Source organism: Salmo trutta, chromosome 2 (genome assembly GCF_901001165.1).
Source record: "Salmo trutta chromosome 2, fSalTru1.1, whole genome shotgun sequence".
Lineage (NCBI taxonomy): Eukaryota > Metazoa > Chordata > Actinopteri > Salmoniformes > Salmonidae > Salmo > Salmo trutta.
The window spans coordinates 20,334,948-20,362,016 of record NC_042958.1 but is presented as its reverse complement, the minus strand read 5'-3'; the positions used below and the strand labels follow the sequence as shown (position 1 = coordinate 20,362,016).

Sequence of the window (27,069 nt, the reverse complement as noted above, 5' to 3'; positions counted from 1 at the left end):
GAGAGGGAGAGAGAGATCCTTTAAGTTATGCTCTCTGCCTTCCTTTGCTCTCCCTCTCTCTGGCTTGATACCCTTGACTTTGAACTGGAGGTTGGATGATATATTTTTCATCCTTCAATGACAGAATTGACAAAAGGCAAAAGGCACTTGCAGTCTGGCTGTGAGAAGAGGGGTGTTGTAAGTCCGTGGTGGAGGGGTGACTTCTCCGAAACGTCCCCATAAAACATGAATGTGTCTCCGGGTGTTTTCTAATAGGCTAGCCCCTCATTTAGATTCATTTAGTACCACAGCTGGAGCCCTGGACCCAACATCACATCAATACTATTCAAATTATGCAGAGTCATGGTCGTACTAGAGCTCTGTGCTGTATACTGCATGGAAGTCTATTTCTTTAACCTACACTTGGCTACACATAGAACTCAAGGCTCGTAAAAATATGCTTTGGGTACCTGTGTTATTGTTTACCATTTCAATTCCTTAATGTCGTTCTTTCTCTGTCTTTATTGTCCCCTCTCTTTTAGGAGAACCCGTACATGTGTAACAATGAATGTGATGCCGAAAACGAGGACCTGGCCCACCCACCGGAGCTCATGTTCGATTTCGAGGGCCGCAACCCCACAACCTTCTGGCAGTCTAGTTCCTGGAAGAAGTACCCCAAGGCCCTCCTGGTCAATATCACACTGTCGTGGAGCAAAACCATCGAGCTGACCGACGACATTGTGGTCACCTTCGAGTCAGGCCGCCCGGAACAGATGGTTCTGGAGAAGTCTCTGGACTACGGTAAGACCTGGCAACCCTACCAGTTCTACGCCACAGACTGTCTGGACGCTTTCACCATGGATGCCAAGACTGTCCAGGACCTGACCCAGCACACTCTCCTAGACATCATCTGCACCGAGGAATACTCCAGGGGCTACGTGTGGAAGTATGACAAGACGGTGCGCTTCGAGATCAAGGACCGCTTTGCACTGTTCGCCGGACCACGGCTCCACAACATGGCGTCCCTCTACGGTCAGTTAGACACCACCAAGAACCTGAGAGACTTCTTCACCATTACAGACCTGAGGGTCCGGCTCCTCCGACCAGCCACAGGGGCCACCATGGTAGACGAGAACAACCTGTCCAGATACTTCTACGCCATCTCTGACATCAAGGTCCAGGGAAGGTAAGCTCTCACAATACATTTTTACTACTTTGCTTTCTGTCGCAGCAGAGGTTGACTGGGTTCACTTGCTGTTTATTATGTTATGTGTCTTGGTATGTGGCTACATTGCATATTAGTATCAAGTCACTATTGCCATATTATATTTCCTGCACTTGAATGAGTACATATTAATGCTGTCATGACGTTGGCCTGTGGGTAAGGTTTATGACCTCCCCATAAATACCCTTCTCCCTTCCCCTCTCTCTCTGACCCTACTGAAGGACTTGAATAGCCTGTGTTAAATATAGAGAGTCTGGGAACATCAAACAAATGGGGAAAAGGAACCATCTTTTGATAATAAAACCAGTTGGAAATATGCTTGATAACGTAATGAGTATGTATGTCAGTTCATTGTTATCTGAGACATTATGATTGATGACAGGACGACATAAACTGTACCTGAGAAAGTATACACCCTCTAGTTATCAGAGTCACATGGAATTGTTATGCAATTGAAATGTTTGATATTGAAATTGTTTGTTAGGAGATTAAATGTAATTTTAGCTTCCAAATGAGGGAATTGGGTTTTCATAAGGAAAGGGCCCTGCCCGATCAGTGGCCAACCCTGTGAAGAGACATGGGGTTATAAACGATGAAACACCTCCTTCCCTCCTCTCCACTATATAAGTCTTTGACGAAAAGACATTCACGTGTTCCAGTACGTGAGGTCTGCAGCCTCTACGTTAGAAGGACAGACACATATCAAGGACAGAACTAAGCCAACCTCGGCGTGAGCTATGGTATGAACTGGTATGAACTTTGAGCTTATTCACTACAGAAGTGATACTTCCTAGCTGTTGAGTTAGCCGCTGCTAACGTGGGCTAGGAAAGGACGGACGACGGATCCAGTCTAACAACCAGACGAAGATACCACCACGTATCCATTTGCCACCATTGACATTCTTCCACTACAGGAAGATCTGGTGGCCAACCCGGCCAGCATCTACGACCAATCTACCGAAGCGCAGCTCAGAGTAAATATTTATTGCATTTTCCTTTTCCAAATGGGCGGTAATTTAGAATGCATAAGATAATGTATTTACGATAGCATAGCTGCTGTTTCTTTGTTCCTAAATCTTCCCGCTCTTTCATTCAAACCCAACCCCCTTTTCCTTTGTGTAACCAGCCATGATACAGGCTCCGTTCACCAGGGCGTTTTCTGTATGACATCATTGTATTCTGTGTATTTGTAATTCTGTGTGATTAGTTAGGTATTTAGTAAATAAATAATTAAACCCAATTTTGTATTGCTGATTCAACTTGTTAGCCAGGGTGCGTGAAGATAACCAAGAATTTACAACTTTCATGATGAGACTGAAAATAAGATAAGGGTTAATATTGACTGCTATCGATGTAAAATATTACTAAGTATTTTAAGAGTTTATTCGCAAGATAACAGCTCTATAAACGTTCTTCTGTGGTGCCCCGACTTTCTAGTTAATTACATTTACATGATTAGCTTAATCAGGTAATATTAATTACAGAGAAATAATTTTATAAGTTAGCATGTCATATCACTTAATCCGGCATAGCCAAAGACACGACAATGCAATGTGTGATTCTGGACAGAAGGATGGATACAGCAGGATTCAATTAGATAGAAATTAAGGTAAGTGAGGTAGATATGTACTGTACATATAGGTAGGGGTAAAGTGACTAGGCAACAGGATATATAATAGACAGTAACAGCAGCGTATGTGATGAGTCAAAAGAGTTAATGTAAAAGGGTCAATGCAGATAGACCGGGTAGCTATTGTTTAACTATTTAACTAACTATTTAGTAGTCTTATGACTTGGTGGTAGAAGCTGTTTAGGGTCCTGTTGGTTCCAGACTTGATGCATCGCTACCACTTGCCGTACGATAGCAGAGAGAACAGTCTATGACTTGGGTGGCTGGAGTCTTTGAATATATTTTGGGCCTTCCTCTGACACCGCCTGGTATAGAGGTCCTGGATGGAATGTCACTCGGCCGCAGTGATGTACTGGGCCGTGCACACAACTCTCTGTAGCGCCTTGCAGTTGAATGCCAAGCAGTTGCCATACCAAGCAGTGATGCAGCCAGTCAAGATGCTCTCAATGGTGCAGCTGTAGAACTTTCTGAGGATCTGAGTGCCCATTCATCTGTTCAGCCTCCTGAGGGGGAAGAGGCATGGTCATGCTCTCTTCATGTGTTGGTGTGTGTGGACCATGATAATTCATCTCAACCCGCTCCACTACAGAATTGGACATAGAACTGGAGCAATATAATCAAATAACGAAAAACAAAGATATAATCAAACAGAAAGGAAAGAAGAGTAAAAATAGTGATACAAATTCATATTTTGGTTAGTTTATGGCGTTGTGAAATTAGCTAGGTTCATGTCTCCTAAAAAGACAGTAAAGGGTGCCAGATATTATAACATGTATTTGCAGATCCAATAATGAAGGAGCACATTTTCTCTAGCATGAGATGTTGCATGACTTACTTTTTTAACCTGGCAAGTCAGTTAAGAACTAATTCTAATTTACAATGGCAGCCTAGGAACAGAACAACAGTTTTTTTTAACTTGTCAGCTCAGGGATTCGATCTAGCAACCTATTGGTTACTGGCGCAATGCTCTAACCACTTGGCTACCTGCCACCCTTTTATACAATGGTTAAAAGTAGGAGGAAACCCATCCTTCAACCTCAGAAATAGAAGACGTGCAGCTAGAAGAGTAGAACATGCTGGCATGTTGTCCATAGAACTGTTTAGAGGGGCCTCCTGTGGTGCCACTCTGAACAATGACACAATGCAGACGGTTCTAGAGGCCTCTACTGTACCATAGAAGAAAAAAAAAATTTGACATCCAGGTAAAATGTCACAGAAGCTGACTTTTTTCTCAATACATTGCAGTCAATGGAAAAAGATGAGTGTCACAGGGTTGATGTTTTTCTTAATACATTGCAGTCAATGGGAAAAGATAAGTGTCACCGGGTCGATGTTTATCTCAATACATTGGGAAAATGGGAAAAGATGAGTGTCAAAGGTTTGACTTTCAGTTGGTAGAGCATGGTGTTTGCAACGCCAGCATGGTGTGTTCAACGCCAGGGTTGTGGGTTCGATTCCCACGGGGGGCCAGTACGAAAAAAAAATGCTCAGGATAAGAGCGTCTGCTAAATGACTGAAATGTAAATACATATTAGTCAATGGGAAAAGATAAGCATCAACCAATTGACTGGCTGTCTCTGTCTTTTTCATGCTCTACCTCCTCTTTATCCCCCCCTAATTTTCTCCCTCCCCTTCTTTCACCCCCTCTCACCCTCTTCTCCTCTCTCCCCCATCCCTTCTTCACTGTCTCCCTCCTCCCCCTTCATTCTCTCTCCCTCCTTGTTTCCCTGCCTCCCACTTCTCTCATTTCTCGCTCTCCCTCCTCTCTCCCACCTATCTGTTAGTTGACTCTTTCTCTCCCCTTCCTCCTCCCTCTCCCCCTCCCATCCTTCACCCTCACGCTCTCCTCTCTCCCTCTCCCTCACTCCTTCTTTCCATCCCTCCCCTTCCTCTCCCTCCTCTCTCTCCCTCCCCTCTCTCCCCATCTCTCCTTCACCCTCTCCCTCCCCCCTCACTCTCCACTTTTTTCCCTCTCCTCCCCCTCTATTCTCTCTCCCTCCTTCATTCCCTGCCTTCCCCACCTCATCTCTCTCTCCCTCCTCTCGCCCACAGACAGGCCAACAGACAGACAGACAGGCAGACAGGCAGAATGGATTTGATTTATTAGGATCCCCATTAGCCGACACCAATGGCGACAGCTAGTCATACTGGGAACTGACACATTACGAAAAATACATTACAGACAAAAGGCAATTTACATACATTTAAAAACATTGACATGTAGTGTGTGTGTGTCCATCTAGCAGTCACACATACAGTACCAGTAAAATGTTTGGACACACCTACTCATTCAAGTTTTTCTTTATTTTTACAATTTTCTACACTGTAGAATAATTGTGAAGACATCAAAACTATGAAATAACACATATGGCATCATGTAGTAACCAAAAAAGCGTCAAACAAATCAAAATATATTTTATATTTGAGATTGCCAATAGTGTGCAAAGCTGTCATCAAGGCAAAGGGTGGCTACTTTGAAGAATCTAAAATATAAAATATATTTGGATTTGTTAAACACTCTTTTGGTTACTAAATGATTCCGTATGACTATGCAAACAATTTGGAATTTACAGCACATTAATGTTTCTAATAAAACAAGAAGTGACGCAGTGGAATGACTTTACAAAACACAAACAGTAAGATCTTCTCTAAGCATTACAAGGATATGACTCTGAATATATACAGGCACAACTGTCTGTCTCTTCTATAGATGTTATATCCTTCCTTGTATTGTTACTGCTGTATCATCAAATTAATTGTGCCTTCGGAAAGTATTCAGACCCCTTGACTTTATCCACAGTTTGTTTTACGTTACAGCCTTATTCTAAAATGGATTACATTTTTATAAATCCTCACTGATCTACACACAATACCCCATAATGACAAAGCGAAAACAGGTTTTTCGAAAATGTTCACTTTTATTAAAAATAAAAAACAGAAATACCTTTACATACAGTTGAAGTCGGAAGTTTACATACACTTAGGTTGGAGTCACTAAAAGTCATTTTTCAACCACTCCACAAATTTCTTGTTAACAAGCTATAGTTTTGGCAAGTCGGTTAGGACATTTTTCCAACAATTGTTTACAGACAGATTATTTCACTCATAATTCACTGTATCACAATTCCAGTGGGTCAGAAGTTTACATACATTAAGTTGACTGTGCCTTTAAACAGCTTGGAAAATTCCAGAAAATGATGTCATGGCTTTAGAAGCTTCTGATAGGCTAATTGACACCATTTGAGTCAATTGGAGGTGTACCTGTGGCTGTATTTCAAGGCCTACCTTCAAACTCAGTGCCTCTTTGCTTGGCATCATGGGAAAATCAAAATAAATCTGCCAAGACCTCAGAAAAAAAATTGTAGACCTCCACAAGTCTGGTTCATCCTTGGGAGCAATTTCCAACCACCTGGAGGTACCACGTTCATCTGTACAAACAATAGTACGCAAGTATAAACACCATGGGACCACGCAGCCATCATACCGCTCAGGAAGGAGACGCGTTCTGTCTCCTAGAGATGAATGTACTTTGGTGCGAAAAGTCAAATCAATCCCAGAACAACAGCAAAGGACCTTGTGAAGATGCTGGAGAAAACAGGTTCAAAAGTATCTGTATCCACAGTTAAACGAGTCCTATATCGACAGACCTGAAAGGTCGCTCCACAAGGAAGAAGCCACTGCTTCAAACCGCCATAAAAAAGCCAGACTACGGTTTGCAACTGCACATGGGGACAAAAATCTTACTTTTTGTAGAAATTTCCTCTGGTCTGATGAAACCAAAATAGAACTGTTTGGCCATAATGACCATCGTTATGTTAGGAGGAGGCCTGTAAGCCGAAGAACACCATCCCAACCCTGAAGCATGGGGGTGGCAGCATCATGTTGTGGGGGTGCTTTGCTGCAGGAGGGACTGGTGCACTTCACAAACTAGATGGCATCTTGAGGAAAGAAATTGATGTGGATATATTGAAGCAACATCTCAAGACATCAGTCAGGAAGTTAAAGTTTGGTTGCAAATTGTCCTTCCAAATGGACAATGACCCCAAGCATACTTGTGGCAAAATGGCTTAAGGACAACAAAGTCAAAGTATTGAAGAGGCCATCACATTGCCCTGACCTCAATCCCATTGAAAATGTGTGAGCAGACCTGATAAAGCATGTGAGAGCAAGGAGGCCTACAAACCTGACTCAGTTACACCAGCTCTGTCAGGAGAAATGGCCCAAAATTCACCCAACTTATTGTGGGAAGCTTGTGGAAGTCTACCTGAAACTATTTGACCCAAGTTAAACAATTTAAAGGCAATGCTACCAAATACTAATTGAGTGTATGTAAACTTCTGACCCACTGGGAATGTGATGAAAGAAATAAAAGCTGAAATAAATCATTCTCTCTATTATTCTGACATTTCACATTCTTAAAATGAAGTGGTGATCCTAACTGACCTAAGACATGGAATTTTTACTAGGATTAAATGGCAGGAATTGTGAAAAACTGAGTTTAAATGTATTTGGCTAGGGTGTATGTAAACTTCCGACTTCAACTGTATTTATTCAGAACCTTTGCTTTGAGACTCGAAATTGAGCTGAGGTGCATCCTGTTTTCATTGATCATCCTTGAGATGTTTCAACAACTTGATTCAATTGATTGGACATGATTTGGAAAGGCACATCTGTCTATGTAAGGTCCCACAGTTGACAGTGCATGTCAGATCCAAAAACCAAGCCATGACGTGGAATTGTCCGTAGAGCTCTGAGACAGGATTGTGTCGAGGCACAGATCTGGGGAAGGGTACCAAAACATTTCTGCAGCATTGAACGTCCCCAAGAACATAGTGGCTTCCATCATTCTTAAATGGAAGAAGTTTGGAACAACAAAGACTCTTCCTAGAGCTAGCCACCTGGCCAAACTGAGCAATCAGGGGAGAAGGGCCTTGGTCAGGGAGGTGACCGAGAACCCAATGGTCACTCTGACAGAGCTCTAGAGTTCCTCTGTGGAGATGGGAGAACCTTCCAGAACGACAACCATCTCTGCAGCACTCCACCAATCAGGCCTTTATGGTAGAGTGGCCAAACGGAAGCCACTCCTCAGTAAAAGGCACATGACATCCAACTTGGAGTTTGCCAAAAAGCACCTAAAGACCTCAGACCATGAGAAAAAAGATTGTGCCACGTCTGGAGGAATCCTGGCACCATCCCTTTGGTGAAGCATGGTGGTGGCAGCATCATGTTGTGGGGATGATTTTCAGCATCAGGGATTGGGAGACTAGTCAGGATCGAGGCAAAGATGAACGGAGCAAAGTACAGAGAGATCCTTAATGAAAACCTGCTCCAGAGTGCTCAGGACCTCAGACTGAGGCGAAGTTTCACCTTCCAACAGGACAATGACCCTAAGCACACAGCCAAGACAACACAGGAGTGGCTTCGGGACAAGTCTCTGAATGTCCTTGAGTGACCCAGCCAGAGCCCGGACTTGAACCCAATCTAACATCTCTGGAGAGACCTGAAAATAGCTGTGCAGCAACAGTCCCCATCCAACCTGACAGAGCTTGAGAGGATCTGGAAGAAGGATGGGAGAAATTCCCATATACAGGTGTGCCAAGCTCGTAGCGTCATTCCCAAGAAGGCTTGATGCTGTATTCGCTGCCAAACGTGCTTCAACAAAACACTAAGTAAAGGGTCTGAATACTTATGTAAATATGATATTTCAGTTTTTATTTATAATAAATTTGCAAAAACTAGCAAAATGTGGAAAAAGTCAAGAGGTCTGAATACTTTCCGAAGGCACTATATTAATGTTATCTGATGTGTATGGTCCTGTGTGGCTCAGTTGGTAGAGCATGGTGTTTGCAATGCCAGGGTTGTGGGTTCGATTCCCACGGGGGACCAGTACAGAAAAAAAAAGTATGCGTTCACTACTGTAAGTTGCTCTGGATAAGAGCGTCTGCTAAATGACTAAAATCTAAAAATGTTAGTAAGTTAATGATTTCACAAACCTTATTTCTAAGGCTACATATATTAATATGGGCTTTCCTCGGTAGCTTGTAAGAGACAGACATTATAGGGAAAAAGCCAAAAAATCTATACTACTGTTCAAAAGTTTGGGGTCACTTAGAAATGTCCTTGTTTTTGAAAGAAAAGCCCATTTTTTTGTCCATTAAAATATCATAAAATTGATCAAAAAAACAGTGTAGACATTGTTAATGTTGTAAATGACTATTGTAGCTGGAGACAGCTATTTTCTTTTATGGAATATCTACGTAGGCGTACAGAGGCCCATTATCAGCAACCGTCACTCCTGTGTTCCAATGGCACGTTATGTTAGCTAAACCAAGTTAATAATTTTAAAAGGCTAATTGATCATTAGAAAACCCTTTTGCAATTATATTAGCACAGCTGAAAACAGTTGTGCTGATTAAAGAAGGTGAACACCAGTCTCAACATCAACAGTGAAGAGGCGACTCCAGGATGCTGGCCTTCTAGGCAGAGTTGCAAAGAAAAAGCCAAATCTCAGACTGGCCAATAAAAATAAAAGATTAAGATGGGCAAAAGAACACAGACACTGGACAGAGGAAATCTGCTTAGAAGGCCAGCATCCCGGAGTCACCTCTTCACGGTTGACTTTGAGACTGGTGATGTTGAGACAGGAACTTGACCAGTATTGGCCTGGGCCGGTGGTGGGTTTTCCAGGCTTGTGGGTGCGCTCCACCTCAATCTTCCTGTGGTCCATCTTCAGTTTCTCCAAGATTTTATTTTTTATTTTACTTCACCTTTATTTAACCAGGTAGGCCAGTTGAGAACAAGTTCTCATTTACAACTGCGACCTGGCCAAGATAAAGCAAAGCAGTGCGACAAAAACAACAACACAGAGTTACACATAAACAAACGTACAGTCAATAACACAATAGAAAAATCTATGTACAGTGTGTGCAAATGTTGAAGAGTAGGGAGGTAAGACAATAAATTGGCCATAGAGGCGAAATAATTACAATTTAGCATTAACACTGGAGTGATAGGTGTGCAGATGATGGTGTGCAAGAAGAGATACTGGGGTGAAAAAGAGAAAGAGGGTAAGTAATAATATGGGGATGAGGTAGTTGAGTGTGCTATTTACAGATTGGCTGTGTACAGGTGCAGTGATCGGTAAGCTGCTCTGACAGCTGATGCTTAAAGTTAGAGACGGAGATTTAAGACTTTAGCTTCAGTGATATTTGCAATTCGTTCCAGTTATTGGCAGCAAAGAACTGGAAGGAAAGGCGGCCAAAGGAAGTGTTGTCTTTGGGGATGACCAGTGAAATATACCTGCTGGAGCGAGTGCTACAGGAGGGTGTTGCTATGGTGACCAGTGAGCTGAGATAAAGCGGGGCTTTACCTATTGAAGACTTAGAGATGATCTGGAGCCAGTGGGTTTGGCGACGAATATGTAGTGAGGACCAGCCAACAGGAACATACAGGGTGCAGTGGTGGGTAGTATATGGGGCTTTGGTGACAAAACGGATGGCACTGTGATAGACTACATCCTGTTTGCTGAGTAGAGTGTTGGAGGCTATTTTGTAAATGACATCGCCAAGGTAAAGGATCGGTAGGATAGTCAGTTTTACGAGGGTATGTTTGGCAGCATGAGTGAAGCAGGCTTTGTTGCAAAATAGGAAGCCGATTCTAGATTTAATTTTGGATTGGAGATGCTTAATGTGAGTCTGGAAGGAGAGTTTACAGTCTAACCAGACACCTAAGTATTTGTTGTTGTCCACATATCCTAAGTCAGAACCGTCCAGAGTAGTGATGCTAGTCGGGCGGGCGGGTGCAGGCAGCAATCGGTTGAAGAGCATGCATTTAATTTTACTAGCATTTAAAAGCAGTTGGAGGCCACGGAAGGAGTGTTGTATGGCATTGAAGCTCGTTTGGAGGTTTGTTAACACAGTGTCCAAAGAAGGGTGTCGTCTGTGTAGAGGTGGATCAGAGAATCACCAGCAGCAAGAGCGACATCATTGATATATACAGAGAAAAGAGTCGGCCCGAGAATTGAACCCTGCGGCACCCCCATAGTGACTGCCAGAGGTCCGGACAACAGGCCCTCCGATTTGACACACTGAACTCTATCTGAGAAGTTGTTGGTGAACCCGTCGAGGCAGTCATTTGAGAAACCAAGGCTATTGAGTCTGCCGATAAGAATGCGGTGATTGACAGAGTCGAAAGCCTTGGCCAGGTCGATGAAGACGGCTGCACAGTACTGTCTTTTATCGATGGCGGTTATGATATCGTTTAGGACCAGGGGCGTGGCTGAGGTGCCCCCATGACCAGCTCGGAAACCAGATTGCATAGTGGAGAAGATACGGTGGGATTCAAAATGTCGGTGCTCTGTTTGTTAACTTGGCTTTTGAAGATTTTGGAAAGGCAGGGCAGGATGGATATAGGTCTATAACAGTTTGGGTCTAGAGTGTCTCCCCCTTTGAACAGGGGGATGACCGCGGCAGCTTTCGAATCTTTAGGGATCTCAGATGATACGAAAGAGAGGTTGAACAGGCTAGTAATAGGGGTTGCAACAATTTCGGCTGATAATTTTAGAAAGAGAGAATCCAGATTGTCTAGCCCAGCTGATTTGTAGGGATCCAGATTTTGCAGCTCTTTCAAAACATCAGCTGTCTGGATTTGGGTGAAGGAGAAGCGGGGGGGCTTGGTCAAGTTGCTGCAGGGGGTGCTGAGCTGTTGGCCGGGGTAGGGGCAGCCAGGTGGAAAGCTTGGCCAGCCGTAGAAAAATGCTTATTGAAATGATCGATTATCGTAGATTTATTCCTAGCCTCAGTGCAGTGAGCAGCTGGGAGGAGGTGCTCTTATTCTCCATGGACTTTACAGTGTCCCAGAACGTTTTGGAGTTAGTGCTACTGGATGCAAATTTCTGTTTGAAAAAGCTAGCCTTAGCTTTCCTAACTTACTGAGTATATTGGTTCCTGACTTCCCTGAAAATGTGCATATCACAGAGGCTATTCTGCTAATGCAGAACGCCACAGGATGTTATTGTGCTGGTCAAGGGCAGTCAAGTCTGGGGTGAACCAAGGGTTATATCTGTTCTTAGTTCTACATTTTTTGAATTGAGTATGCTTATTTAAGATTGCGAGGAAAGCACTTTTAAAGAGCAACCAGGCATCCTCTACTGACGGGATGAGGTCGATATCCTTCCAGGATACCCGGCCAGGTCGATTAGAAAGGCCTGCTTGCTGAAGTGTTTTAGGGACCATTTGACAGTGATGAGGGGTGGTCGTTTGACCACAGACCCATCACGCATGCAGGCAATGAGGCAGTGATCGCTGAGATCCTGGTTGAAGACAGCAGAGGTGTATTTCGAGGGCAAGTTGGTCAGGAGGATATCTAAGAGGGTGCCCATGGTTACGGATTTAGGGTTGTACCTGGTAGGTTCCTTAATAATTTGTGTGAGATCGAGGGCATCTAGCTTAGATTGTAGGAAGGCCGGGGTGTTAAGCATATCCCAGTTTAGGTCACCTAACAGTACGGACTCTGAAGATAGATGGGGGGCAATCAATTCACATATGGTGTCCAGGGCACAGCTGGGGGCTGAAGCGGCAACGGTGAGAGACTTGTTTCTGGAAAGGTGGATTTTTAAAAGTTGAAGCTCGAATTGTTTGGGCACAGATCTGGATAGTATGACAGAACTCTGCAGGCTATCTCTGCAGTATATTGAAACTCCGCCCCCTTTGGCAGTTCTACCTTGTCGGAAGACTTTAAAGTTAGGGATGGACATTTCAGGATTTTTGGTGGCCTTCCTAAGCCATGATTCAGACATAGCTAGGGCATCAGGGTTGGCGGAGTGTGCTAAAGCAGTGAATAAAACAAACTTAGGGAGAAGGCTTCAAATGTTAACATGCATGAAACCAAGGATTTTATGAATACAGAAGTCAACAAATGAGAGCACCCGGGGAATGGGAGTGGTGCTGGGGGCTGCAGGGCCTGGGTTAACCCAGAGGAGGAGTAGGATAAGGGTACGGCTAGAACCGCTCGTCTAGTGCGTTCCGAACAGAGAGTAAAAGGAGCAGATTTCTGGGCGCGGAAGAATAGATTCAAGGCATAATGACCAGACAAGGGTATGGTAGGATGTGAGTACAGTGGAGGTAAACCTAGGCATTGAGTGACGATGAGAGAGGTTTTGTCTCTAGAGGCACCAGTTAACTTCTCTAGGGGGTGTGGGACGCTACCGTCCCACCTGGCCAACATCCAGTGAAATTGCAGAGCGTGAAATTCAAAAATACTCAATTCAAATATTGAACATTGTTGAAAATATATGTGTTATACATCAAAATAAAGCTTAACTTCTTGTTAATCCAGCCGCCGTGTCAGATTTAAAAAAGGCTTTAGGGTGAAAGCAAACCATGCGATTATCTGAGGACAGCGCTCAGCACACAAAACATTACGTACAGTTACCAGCCAAGTAGATTAGTCACGAAAGTCAGAAATAGCATTAAAATTAATCACTTACCTTTGATGATCTTCGTATGGTTGCACTCACAAGACTCCATGTTACACAATAAATGTTTGTTTTGTTCGATAAAGTCCCTCTTTATATCCAAAAACCTCAATTTTGTTGGCGCATTTTGTTCAGTAATCCAATGGCTCAAATGCGATCACAAGAGGCAGACGAAAATTCCAAATAGTATCCGTAAAGTTCATAGAAACGTGTCAAACGATGTTTATAATCAATCCTCAGGTAGTTTTTACCCTAAATAATCGATAGTATTTCAACAGGACAAAAGCTTCATCAGTATAAAAAGAAAACAAGAAAGGCGTACTCTCGGTCGTGCGCAGTAATCAGCTCTGAAGACATCCCAGGGTCCACTCACTCAATGTTGTCATTCTCCCTCATTTTTCAGAATAAAAGCCTGAAACAATGTCTAAACACTGTTCACAACTAGTGGAAGCCATAGGGAACGTAATCTGGGTCCTATCCCTTTAAATGTTGGATAGGCTTTCATTGGAAAAACAGCCATTTCAAGGTAATGGCACTTCCTGGATGGATTTTACTCAGGTTTTTGCCTGCCATTTCAGTTCTGTTATACTCACAGACATTATTTTAACAGTTTTACAAACTTTGGAGTGTTTTCTATCCAAATCTACTAATTATATGCATATCCTAGCTTCTGGGCCTGAGTAGCAGGCAGTTTACTTTGGGCACGCTTTTCATCCGGAGGGCTATCTAAGGCATATTGGGCAGGGCTAGTGGCTCTACAGTGAAATAAGACAATAATCCCTAACCAAAACATCAATAGACAAGGCATATTGATATTAGGGAGAGGCTTGTGTAACCGAGTGATCGTAGGGTCCAATGAGTAGCACTAGATGAGTCACGGAGCCACGGCGATTCAGACAGCTAGCGGGCCGGGGCTAGCAGATGGGCATCCGGTGACATCGCAACAGAAGAACCTGTTGAGACCCCCCCTCGGACGGTTACGTCGGCAGACCAGTCGTGATGGATCGGCGGGCCTCCGTGTCGGCCTCCAGTAAAGGGTCCAGGCCAATTGGCATTGTAGCCCAAGAATTGGCTGGTGAACCTCTTTGGCTAGCTGGGAGATGTGCCTAGCTCAAGGCTAGCTCCAGGCTAACTGGTGCTTGCTTCAGGACAGAGACATTAACCAGGAGTAGCCACTCAGATAGCAGCTGCGATGATCCAGTGTGAAGGTTCAGAGCTTGCGGTAGGATTTTTTTAAACTAGGCAAGTCAATTAAGAAGAAATTCTTATTTTCAATGATGGCCTAGGATCAGTGGGTTAACTGCCTTGTTCAGGGGCAGAACGACAGATTTTTACCTTGTCAGCTCGGGTATTCGATCTTGCAACCTTTCGGTTACTAGTTCAACGCTCTAACCACTAGGCTACCTGACGCCCCGAATCTGGAGATGTGGTAGAGAAAAAGCAGTCCGATATGCTCTAGGTTGATATCGCGCTGTGCAGACTGGCAGGAATTGAAAGGGTTGAGGCTGGCTGATGTCTGAGTTAACGGTGAGGACCGCTAGCAGTGGCTAACTGACTACTAGCTAGTAGCTAGTTAGCTGGCTAGCTTCTGAAGGGGGTTCCTGTTCTAAAGTATAAAAATAGCAGATCCGTACCACATTGGATGAGGCGGGTTGCAGGAGAGTATATTCAGTCCGTAGATGGAAAGTGAGATTAAAATATATACTAAATATATACGAAGAAAATTATATATACATGGGACAAGACAAAGACACACGTCGGACTGCTACGCCATCCTGGACAAAGTCATTTCCCTTACTTTGTCCTCAGACTCCGTCCAGTTCTCATGTGGAGATTCTCCAATCTCATGTTGTACCTCCTTGATTGTTCATTAAGATAATACATTTCTCCATCATTGTTGTCATGAATTGACAGAACTCCAACCGCAAGGCACTATAGAGGGTAGTGCGTACGGCTCAGTACATCACTGGGGCCAAGCTTCTTGCCACCCCGGACCTCTACAGCAGGCGGGTTCAGATGAACGCCCTAAAAATTGTCAGACTCCAGCCACCCTAGTCATAGACTGTTCTCTCTGCTACCGCACGGCAAGCGGTACCGGAGCGCCAAGTCTAGGTCCAAGAGGCTTCTAAACAGCTTCTACCCCCAAGCCATAAGACTCCTGAACATCTAATCAAATGGCTATCCAGACTATTTGCATTGCCCCTCTTTTACGCTGCTGCTACTCTGTTATTATCTATGCATAGTCACTTTAATAACTCTACCTACATGTACATATTACCTCCGACTAACCGGTGCCCCAGCACATTGACTGTACCGGTACCCCCTGTATATAGCCTCGCTATTGTTATTTTACTGCTGCTCTTTAATTATTTGTTACTTTTATTTCTTTTTTTTTCTTAACTGCATTGTTGGTTAAGGGCTTGTAAGTAAGCATTTCACTGTAAGGTGAATACCTGTTGTATTCGGAGCATGTGACAAATACATTTTGATTTGATTTGATGTCCTCTCTCTTGCCATTCTCCTGTTTAAACTCATTGAGCTGCAACTTGTTCTTCAGGTCCTGGACCTTTCTGGCCAGTCGTCCATTCTTTTATTAGTTGACTCCACCAGTATTTGGACAAAACACTTGAAGTTGTTTCCTTGTTGTTCTACAACCCTGTGACACTCGTCTTTTCCCATTGACTGCAATGCATTGAGAAAAACGTCAACCATGTGACACTCATCTTTTCCCATTGACTGCAATGCACTGAGAAAAACTACTGCGACGGTTAACCTTTTTGCAAAAACGTGCCAGGGTGACGTTTTCAGGCTGATAATGGGCTGAGTCCACATCAAATGATCTTTAAGTGTTCTACAGCTGTCAGCTTCCTTAATTAACAAAGTCCCTCTCAGCTCTCTAGCTAACACACTACTTTAATTTGGAGAGCAGCAACCGGCTCAGCTGTTTATTAGCTGATGGAAGGTAGATCAGAGGTAGAAGCATCGGAATGCGTCGGGTCACCACACTGGTTCTAATTAGTGTTTGATTTATGATGTCTCCAGAGAGGCATACAACAACATAAACACAAGATGATATTAGTCTGTTAGCAGAGTTACAGAGCTACACAATGTTTTCCCTGTGTCTTTATGCAGAAAAAAAATAGTTGAAGAGTTGCTGGGGTTTTGACTGAACAGCTGTTTTACACTCCATGGTTTAATTACACTCTACAATTTAACTTAACAATGGTTAAAGGGGAAACAAATGCTTAATTGCATGACGGATCACAGAGAAGTATGCAGAGCAGTGGAACTGGAGCATAGCGGCTGCTTTTGGATATTGAAGTGGGTGCCTCATCATTTGGACTTTAAACTGTACTGTGAAGTATGGCAGCGATAGTGATTCTCATTGGTGTGCTTAAAAGCATTTAAACCAGTTTAATAGTGGATTCCAGGAAACAGAAAGCAGGGTACTCTGTAGCTCATTCTAGTGATGTAGTGGTACATATAGCCTGGCCATGTAGCCTGGCCATGTAGCCTGGCCATGTAGCCTGGCCATGTGCTGTAAGTGAGTGTGATATTGAATGTCTTACATAGGAAATTGAATTTTTACTATTTTTGGTGTGTGACCAGAAGAGTTACTTGAGCGGGGAGACTGCCTAGTAGACTCATTCCTCATGGGCCGACGCAATGGTTGGCTATCCCGAGGACCTTCACCCACTTTTCCATAGCTTGGCCCCGGAAGAGGGGGAAGGGGACCGATGACGAGATTATGACCAACCTCCTCCAGCGCAAGCCGTAACCTCTAGGCCCTCTTCCGCCCCTAGTGAGGCATCGATGGCAGATGACAGATATTCCCTCATTGATTTCTGCAAACAGGCAGCGACCAGACTACGTAATGAGTGGGCCGAACTAGCAGGCGGCGGCAATGCAGAGAGGGACTGCTATGATGGGAGGAAACTCCCCTCTTGCACCGTCCCAGGCAAGCAACTCCTCCAAGCTATCCCAGCTTGAGTGGTGGAAGTCAAACGCAATTGGGACAAAACCCTTTACAGCTAAGGTCCAAAACAGTCTTTTTGCCAGTATGAATGTCAAGGACATGGAGGAGCTGGGCCTCAGAAATCCACCGGTGGTCAAGCCGTCACTGACCAACCAATTCAACCCCAGTGCCTCGTCATTCTGCGTCTATCTACCGAAAGGTCCATGTGTCTGCCGCACGTTGAACATTACGTCCCTACAACTGGCTTACCAGGATGATATGATGCTAGAGATGCATAATCTCCTATTGATCGACTAGCCTAACCTAGACCTTTGGGATGTGATCTGTGTCATCGAAGACCTCAACTTCCAAGCCTCCAGCCTCCATGCTGTGCCATGAGCCTTCCAGTGGTACAGGAGAGCGCCTTGATGCTTCTGTCGAGCTGAAGGAACTGTTTGAGCTAGCTTTCGACACCACGCAGCAGAAGTGCAAGCTTTGAAAGAAGTAGGGCGAAGCCTGCCCCGTAGACCCAGGAATTGTGGCTGCCCAGCCTACCCCTCCATGAGCCAAGGCTTTGTGGTAGGGAAAGGACAATTCACTGGCACCAGGGCTATCCGCGGGAAGTCTCCAGTGATGCAGCGGGCATCGACTTCACTGTTCAGATAACCAAGCAGAAACATCTAGGTCCCGCCCATTTGATTCCTCTGCTGGGAAGAAGGGACGTCCGACATAGGGGTACGTCCCCTGCAGCAGGGAGTGGCAGCCAACAGTTCATTCCATTTTCTGACCTGCCACCTTTCGGGTGGAGCATAGACCACCACCCCACACACACACATCTGTGCTCCTAAAACCCTTCCCTTTGTGCAGCGACGCATTTTCAGTCACAAGGAAGACGGAGGGAATCGCCACCAAGCACTGTCCCCCAGGTGCCAGTGTGCCAACACTGCCCTTTGCAATATCCAGATGTCATGCCAAGGACACAGAGCACTGAGTATGAGAGACTTCCAGGGCTGGGTGTTTGCACAACGTCTGTGTACACGGCGTCATCTCAATCATCAGACAAAGGTGACCTCCGCATGTCTCGTCACTGGAAGAGTCCCTCGATCTTCGTTCTTGGCACTGCCCAATGGGTAGAGGCAATGAGGAAAGTGATAACAATGGATGTGTCACTCACCAGCTGGGGCGCAGTGCACGAGGGAAATGCTATAAACTGAGTGTGGACCCCACAACTCTGCATTGCTCATATAAATTACCTCGAATTGCTGACAGTGGTTCTTTCACTGAAATACTTTCTACCCTCTCTTCGGAAGTGTCACGTCTTGATCCGAACAGCCAATACTACTGTGGTGGCATACATCAACTGTGTTTTTGAGAAGTGGAGTGACCAAAAACATAATTCCTTACCAATGCTCTGTATCCAATGTTTTATGTTTCTGCAGGACCTTTTGGACAGAGGGAAGACTTTCTCCACTGTTAAGGTCTATCTAGCAGCTACAGTTGAAGTCGGAAGTTTACATACACTTAGGCTAGAGTCATTAAAACTCGTTTTTCAACCACTCCACAAATTTCTTGTTAAAAACTATAGTTTTGGCAAGTCGGTTAGGACATCTACTTTGTGCGTGACACAATAAATATTTTTAAAAATTGTTTACAGACAGATTATTTCACTTATAATTCACTGTATCACAATTCCAGTGGGTCAGAAGTTTACATACACTAAGTTGACTGTGCCTTTAAACAGCTTGGAAAATTCCAGAAAATAATGTAATGGCTTTAGAAGCTTCTGATAGGCTAATTGACATCATTTGAGTCAATTGGAGGTGTACCTGTGCATGTATTTCAAGGCCTAGCTTCAAACTCAGTGCCTCTTTGCTTGACACCATGGGAAAATCAAAAGAAATCAGCCAAGACCTCAGAAAGACAATTGTAGACCTCCACAAGTCTGGTTCATCCTTGGGAGCAATTTCCAACCACCTGAAGGTACCACGTTCATCTGTACAAACAATAGTACGCAAGTATAAACACCATGGGACCACGCATCTGTCATACCGCTCAGGAAGGAGACGCGTTCTGTCTCCTAGAGATGAATGTACTTTGGTGCGAAAAGTGCAAATCAATCCCAGAACAACAGCAAAGGACCTTGTGAAGATGCTGGAGGAAACAGGTACAAAAGTATCTATATCCACAGTAAAACGAGTCCTATATCGACATAACCTGAAAGGCCACTCAGCAAGGAAGAAGCCATTGCTCCAAACCGCCATAAAAAAGCCAGACTAAGGTTTGCAACTGCACATGGGGACAAAGATCGTACTTTTTGGAGAAATGTCCTCTGGTCTGATGAAACAAAAATAGAACTGTTTGGTCATAGTGACCATCGTTATGTTTGGAGGAAAAAGGGGGAGGCTTGCAAGCCAAAGAACACCATCCCAACCATGAAGCATGGGGGTGGCAGCATCATGTTGTGGGGGTGCTTTGCTGCAAGAGGGACTGGTGCATTTAAAAAAAATAGATGGCATCATGAGGAAGGGAAATAATGTGGATATATTGAAGCAACATCTCAAGACATCAGTCAGGAAGTTAAAGCTTGGTCGCAAATGGGTCTTCCAAATGGACAATGACCCCAAGCATACTTCCAAATTTGTGGCTTAAGGACAACAAAGTCGAGGTATTGGAGTGGCCATCACAAAGCCCTAGTGGGCAGAACTGAAAAAGCGTGTGCGATCAAGGAGGCCTACAAATCTGACTCAGTTACACCAGCTCTGTCAGAAGGAATGGGCTAAAATTCACCCAACTTATTGTGGGTAGCTTGTGGAAGGCTACCTGAAACGTTTGACCCAAGTTAAACAATTTAAAGGCAATGCTACCAAATACTAATTGAGTGTATGTAAACTTCTGATCCACTGGGAATGTGATGAAAGAAATAAAAGCTGAAATAAATCTTTCTCTCTACTATTATTCTGACATTTCACATTCTTAAAATAAAGTGGACATCCTAACTGACCTAAGACAGGGTATTTTTACTAGGATTAAATATCAGGAATTGTGAAAAACTGAGTTTAAATGTATTTGGCTAAGGTGTATGTAAACTTCCGACTTCAACTGTATCTTGGCCTGTTAAATAGGCTTTGACAAGAACACTGTGGGAAAACACCCCTCGTTATGTTGTTTCATGAAGGGTTTCTTATGTCCAGTTCCCAAGCCTTTAGTCCCGTCATGGGATTTTTCTATTGCACTTGAGGCTATTTCACAGCAGCCTTTTGAGCTGCCGGAAAGCATGGAGATACAATATCTCTCATTTAAGACCACTATACTGGTCACCCATGTGTCAGCAAAGCGAGCAAGCTACATGCACTGTCAGTTCCCAATTCATGCCTCCGGTTTTCCTTGGGCTTTTCCAAGGTTACCTTGTTGCCAAACCCTGCCTTTATGCCTACGGTTAGAGGACGAGAGCTTTGCGCAAGCGCAACCAACTCTTTTTGTCCTGGGCACCTCCCTGCAAGGGGAGGCCCCATTTCTCGTCAACGGTTGTCACATTGGATCGTGGAAGCTATTAAATTGGCCTATAATAGGAAGGGGTTCCAGCCTCCAGATGTCCTGAGGGTTCACTCCACCAAAAGTATGTCTACCTCTTGGGCTCTGTTCAAGGGCATTCCTTACAGCAGATTTGCGATCCGGCTTGTTGGGCATCCCCTCATACTTTCATGAGGTTCTACCAACTAGACGTCACTTCACCTTCATTGGCGCGTACTGTCCTCAGTGTGGGTCTCTCTGAAGGTTGATACATGAGACTGCCTGGCTTCGGAGTGCATGTACGATACGGGAGATGGCCATATCCCACTTGTGAGACATCTAAACTAATAATTAAATGAGAACTTAAGGTGACTTGCGGGACACAGTGGGAGTGATTCTGCAGAGCCAGGGAGGTTGGATCCATCTGGTGTCAGTCACTGGGATGGACTTCTCCAGTCGCTAGGATAAGACGGGAGAGACCTGAGAGATCCCAATCTTTTTTTTATCCAGCTCACTGAGAGACAAAGGAATAGAGCCTTAGCGATATTACAAGCTGCCAAAGTAGGTCAGTGGAAGAAAGAGAACGAGAGAACGAAACAGAGAACAGAGAGAATGGTTGGAGAAGTGCACCTCTTGTCTGGTTCTGCAATGCATACTAAAAGTTGTTTTGTGGATACAGCATGCGTTATTCATGGCAGGTTTTCATTATATTTAATTATGAATGACAACGAGACCAAAGCCGTTGAGGAGGCAGGATCGATACACAACATTCAAAATCAAAACGAAGCGTGGAGTCATGAGATAATGTGAATAATTCATGCCGGCGATTGACTGAAATTAATTTGTCACCCTTGCAATGTTACTGTATCACCAGCAGGAAAATACTTATGGGCAAAGAGAGGAGAGGAGAGGTGGAAGGACATTTTCTAATTACGTACTCCTTGACTGACATGCTAGGTATTTTTCTCTCTTTCTCTTTGTTTCTCTCCATGCACTTTGTCTGTCTCTGTGTCTCTCTCTCTCTCTCTCTCTCTCTCTCTCTTTCTTCCTCTCTCTCTCTTTCTTCCTCTCTCTCACTCACTCTCTCCTGTGTTGTGATCAATAGGTTGTAATTAAAGGCATAGAGCATGCCTTTAAGGATCTGTGTACTGCGGCAGAGGGAGGGAGGCTGACTCCTGTAACAGCAGAGGGAGGGTAGCTGTTGTCTGTAACAGCAGAGGGAGAGTTGCTGTTTCATGTAACAGCAGAGGGGTAGGTGTATTACTCCACTAACAGCAGAGGGAACAGCAGAGGGAGGGTGGCGGTCTTATGTAACACTCTGATGGCCCTCGTCCCTCATCTGAATTATACATGAAAACACACCACCACCTCATTCTTCACTTCACCCCCTCTGTCCCTCTCTTCCCCCCCATCACTGAACCTCAGACCCCACCAATACATCCAGCCACAAACCATACAACCCACCACTGTCATGTATATATGGCTACTGCTTACCGGAAAGGATCGACACAACAGGGTCCAATAAACAGCTCTGTCGTTCAGAGAAGTCAGCATCCGATTCTGCGATTGACTTTCCCCACTGTTAGTGAATTAAAGAATTGGGCAGCCCCTAAACTAAACACACCTCTAACCTGATATTTTGCACCGTTTCTCTAACCAACATCATTCCCCTTAAAAAAGTTGGACCAGGAGAAAAAAAAACGTTAGTTTGCCCAATTTGCCATCCAGCCCCTGGGAGTTACAATTCAATTTCCCACCCAGACATCTGCTGCAAGGCAGTATGGGAAGGAAGGTCAGTAAAGACCGGCAGGTTCAGAACCGTAATGCTGGGGTAGACAGGTAATTCAGACAGACAGAACTTTTTCTATCTGTCCTAGTATCCTGTAATGCATTAAAGAGGTTGTGTGTGTGTGTGTGTGTGTGTGTGTGTGTGTGTGTGTGTGTGTGTGTGTGTGTGTGTGTGTGTGTGTGTGTGTGTGTGTGTGTGTCTATGTGTGTGCCAAATGTTGTCCTAACCCAGCCCTATCTACTGCACAATGAACCCCTCTATCTCTGAAACAGCACATTGCTGAGCAGTGTGCCCCTAAGGGATGCTGGGACAGACTCCTTGGTTTTAAAACAGGGCTAAAGCCAGGAGATGTTATTTTAGGGCAAACCCCCTGAAATCTGGACCTCGTGTTTTCCAAAGTCCAAAATTAGTGCCAAATAAAATTACACTGTACACACAATCATTGTCAGATTATTGTGAGTTCAATTATTGTAAGTCATTTTCCCATGTCTTAGAGCTTTGATTATTTTGTTACTGCACTAATACACAGTGAATAACTGGAGTTGTTTAATGAGTGAATGGCTTAATAGCTGGTGGGCTTTTGCATGATTTATGCACTGAAAAACTTAAAAAGCATGAAATCGATATAGCTTTAATACCGTTATTACTTTGTTATTCTCATCTAATAGTAATAGGCCTGTAGTTTGAATACAGCCATTTCACCCATGGACCAACAGCACAGAGAGTGATGGCTCTATTGCACCACGCCAGAGTAAGCAGCCCAGCCACCGATTGAGAAGTCAATCCACTGCTTGGCTTGCTCTTAGCCCTGCCCATGGTGGACAGATAATCCATTTGTGCTAATTTCATGTTTCTGCCTGCCCACTTCCTCCGCTGAATAAGTCATTCCACATGTCTCTCCTCCTCAGTTCTCTCTCCCTCTCCCTCTTTCTCTCAGTTTCTCTCTCTCTAGCCCTTCACCTTGTGCTGTAGTCTGCATTTCAGCTTTTTAGCATCAGCAGTTTTCATTAGTCGTTTTATTCTGAAGACAACAAGACCACAGAATGGGTTATCAGTTACACCTTACTTCACATTGCAATCAATAACACATCTGGGGCAACATTTACATGGTTTCATGGGTGTGATTTTATTGATTAATGATAGGTTATGTTCACAGAAAATCTGTTAAATTGGAGTTGGTGTGTGTGTGTGTGTGCGTGCGTGCGTGTGTGGTAGTGATGTGCAGGTTGACTCATAACTTGCAGTCCCCGCAGTTATATCTGTGGGGCGGGCGGGTTTAGGGTTATGCAATATTATGTGGATTAAGGGCGGGTGGGTGGCGAGCAGTTGAATAACGGGAAAACAAGACTTAAAAAAAATCCATAAATGTATCATTCTTGTGCCAAATAGCCTACAAGCCAATCGCCTAACGCTTTTGGGAACGGGCAGAAACATGTAAGGTTGATCCACTGATGCAAAAAGGACAGTGTTGGAGTTTAATTCAATAAGAGGAAAGCTGTGAAATGGAGAGTTGAAAATAAAGATAAAAGTCATATTTGGGAAAGATTTGGTGGAGTCATAGAAGAGGATTTTGTGGCGCTACACAAATTGGACAGTCACAAGATGGAAACTTCAAATAGGCCTATTGCACGTCATAGGAACTGTAGGCTGTTAAATCCCCTAGAGTCGATGTCCGTGCCCCCATGGAAATCGAATTAGCATAATAGAAACATCCTCATACATATGTGTCAGTTTAAGCTGGAGATATCTGTTTTTTAGCATTGGATGCATCTCAATCCACCGCAACTGAATATGTCGCACTTCCACATCTGCTGTGAAAGGTGACAGAGCCAGAGTGGTGTGAGACATCCCAAACATCCCTCTATGGAAAGATGAGACTCTCATCAACACGATGGTGTTCTCCGTTTTGCTCTACAACCCCCACAAGCGTCTAGGGACTCTTCTGAATTCGGTACAGCCCATCTGCCATCTTCTGTCTAGCGTCCGAACAGTTTGGGTTACAGCAGAGGGAGGAAGGCTACTTCTGCTGTAGTTGTTTCCTGATATTTCTTATATCTCTCAGACACTTCAGAACAAACTTCCTGAGGGGATATCTATTGTTCAATGTAGTGAATCTGTTATTCAATGAGTTTGTATGGGCTAATAGCAGTAAGGCCAAATCAATATGTATCCAATAATTTTTATATATTTTTTTTAAACTTCAAGGGCCTCCCACCTCCCCCGGCTTAGACAGGACTTAGACTGTAATTGGTTAAATGGAAGCTGAAATCTGGACATTGACTGTAGGTCTATAACCTCTCACATAGCCTTAATATGAACTCCTGCAGAATGAAGCATTTCTTGCAGTAAAATGATACACCAAATATAGGCAAAATTCTGACTCGGGAAGAGGAGTGGAGAAATATGATTTCTTTCTCTTATCTTGAGAGAATGCGAATGTGCAGTTAGATACCATCTGTAGAGGTGCTATCTTTATCAGTTTCATAAAAGCTGATTTCAACCACATAAATATGTGTTCAAGCCGGTCTGAAATCTGATCAGAAACAGGTTGAGTTATTTTCACAGCTTTCTATTTCCTTACAACCGGTCAAACTGATGTCTTTTTTTGCAGATGTCAACTTTACCAACGTCAACTAGATTGACGCATTCATTCTAGTGATTTATTTTTCTGGTGAGCAAGGTTTTATTTTGTATTCTTGGGCAACATATAATGACAGAAGAGAAGCTGCATGTAGGCCTATCTAATTATAGAAAAGTTGACTAACAAATAGCTTACCAAAATGGCTGAAATTATAAGCAACATATCTAAATCAGGCAAAAAATGATACAACTCCCTGTCAAAAAATAGTTTCGCCATCTCTGACTGTAGCCTACAGCACATGTTCTATATTACCGGGTTAGGGTCAGGTGCCAGGCCTCAGATTTGTACTTTGTTTTTTCACATATAGTCGGGCGGTTGCAGATGGGATATTAGCAATTGTGTGCGAGTGAACAAACAGCTGACCCGCGCACCACTAGTGTGTGTGTTTGTGTGTCTGTGCTTGCTTGCATGCGTGTATTGTTGTATTGGTGTATCTTGTTATCATATTATAGATGTCCTCTATTTAGTGCTGACAATTAGCGGGCAATGCATATCCTGTCTACGTCTGAGGTGACTCATCAAGGAGGATCGTGGGTAAGGCCTGGGGATGATGCGTAATCACACGCCCAATTGGTTCTGTCACCTCATTTATCATCCCGTCATCTCCTTATCCACAAACACTATTTCCATATGTCAGCTCGGTGTAGGAAACAATTTAATATGTATAAATATACACTTAACCTAGACAGTGTGTAAGGTGTTGATGTAATGCAATCTCTCTAAGGGAAGAAAGAGAAATTAGAGAGACGGAGAGAGGAGAGGAAGGAAGAGCTGATTCCACCTCCTAAATCCCCAGTCTACACACACAAACACACACACAGACACATTCACACGCAAGGCTCAGCACACTTCAAAGAGTGTATTAAAATCATTTTAGTGGGGAATATTTGTGTATTTAACTGAAAAGGGGGTGAAGGAATTACCTTCTCACCAGTTGCACTCTCTCTTGGGTCAGCCTGCTGCTGGCAAGATTACTATCATACACTTTGTGATTGATCTCTCTCTCTCTCTCTCTCTCTCTCTCTCTCTCTCTCTCTCTCTCTCTCTTATTCTCATCTCTCACTCTCTCTCTCTCTCTCTCTCTCGCTCTTATTCTCATCTCTCTCTCGCTCTCTCTTATTCTCATCTCTCTCTCTCGCTCTCTCTCTCTCGCTCTCTCTTATTCTCATCTCTCTCTCTCTCTCTCTCTCTCTCTCTCTCGCTCTCTCTCTCTCTACACCAGTCAGTTTGTGTGACCTGTCTCAGCTGGCCGCCTCCCTCCACCTCGTCGTCCGCTTCTGTCAATCTGCATCAAAATTCACGCAAATGTCGACCTTGACTCCCCCTCTTAATCCTGCGGGCCGATTGCACTGATGGTTTCCCTCTGTGCTGCATTGCCTTTGATCTTACCCTGTGTTACCCTCACTACTCACTGCTTGGGTCCGCTAGGCTCTGGGCTCAAAACAAACCTTTCACCTTGAACCAGGGAGGATTTTTTTCTACCTCTTTTTTATATCTGGGTCCTATTTGAGGTGAAGATTTAAAAACCTATCTGTGGTAGATACGAGTTGAGATGGATTAGAGAAAACTGGTAAATGCAGAGTTCAAACGTTGCGTGTGAGGTGAATAGGATGTTGGGCTGATAATCTGTTGTGCAAACACAGACCGACATGAGAGAGCATCTAAACAGCTTCTGACCCTCGTTCTGTGTGTTGTTGTTTTCCACCGGTTCTACACCTGACCAGCAGAGAAGAAGTCACACACAATAAGCCTCTGATGGAAACACCAGACAAGGAGCATCACTCTCTGTGATGGAGTCTGACTGGTGGTTCCTCAGTGCTGTGTGTGTGTGTGTGTGTGTGTGTGTGTGTGTGTGTGTGTGTGTGT

The 27,069-nt window shown here is 44.0% G+C and overlaps 1 protein-coding gene across 7 annotated transcripts in view; it reads left to right on the top strand.

Moving 5' to 3' along the window:
- The first annotated feature begins 526 nt into the window (after window positions 1–526).
- The window catches only part of LOC115152985 (netrin-G1), a 91,617-nt gene continuing 65,074 nt past the window's right edge, over window positions 527–27,069 (top strand). For all 7 annotated transcript variants that reach the window (XR_003867626.1, XM_029697978.1, XM_029697986.1 and 4 more), the window contains exon 1: window positions 527–1,165. Coding sequence is in view for 6 of the 7 variants with exons in the window: in XM_029697978.1 (XP_029553838.1) it covers window positions 534–1,165 (632 nt within the window). In the remaining variant the exon portion in view is untranslated. The remainder of the gene's footprint in view (window positions 1,166–27,069) is intronic.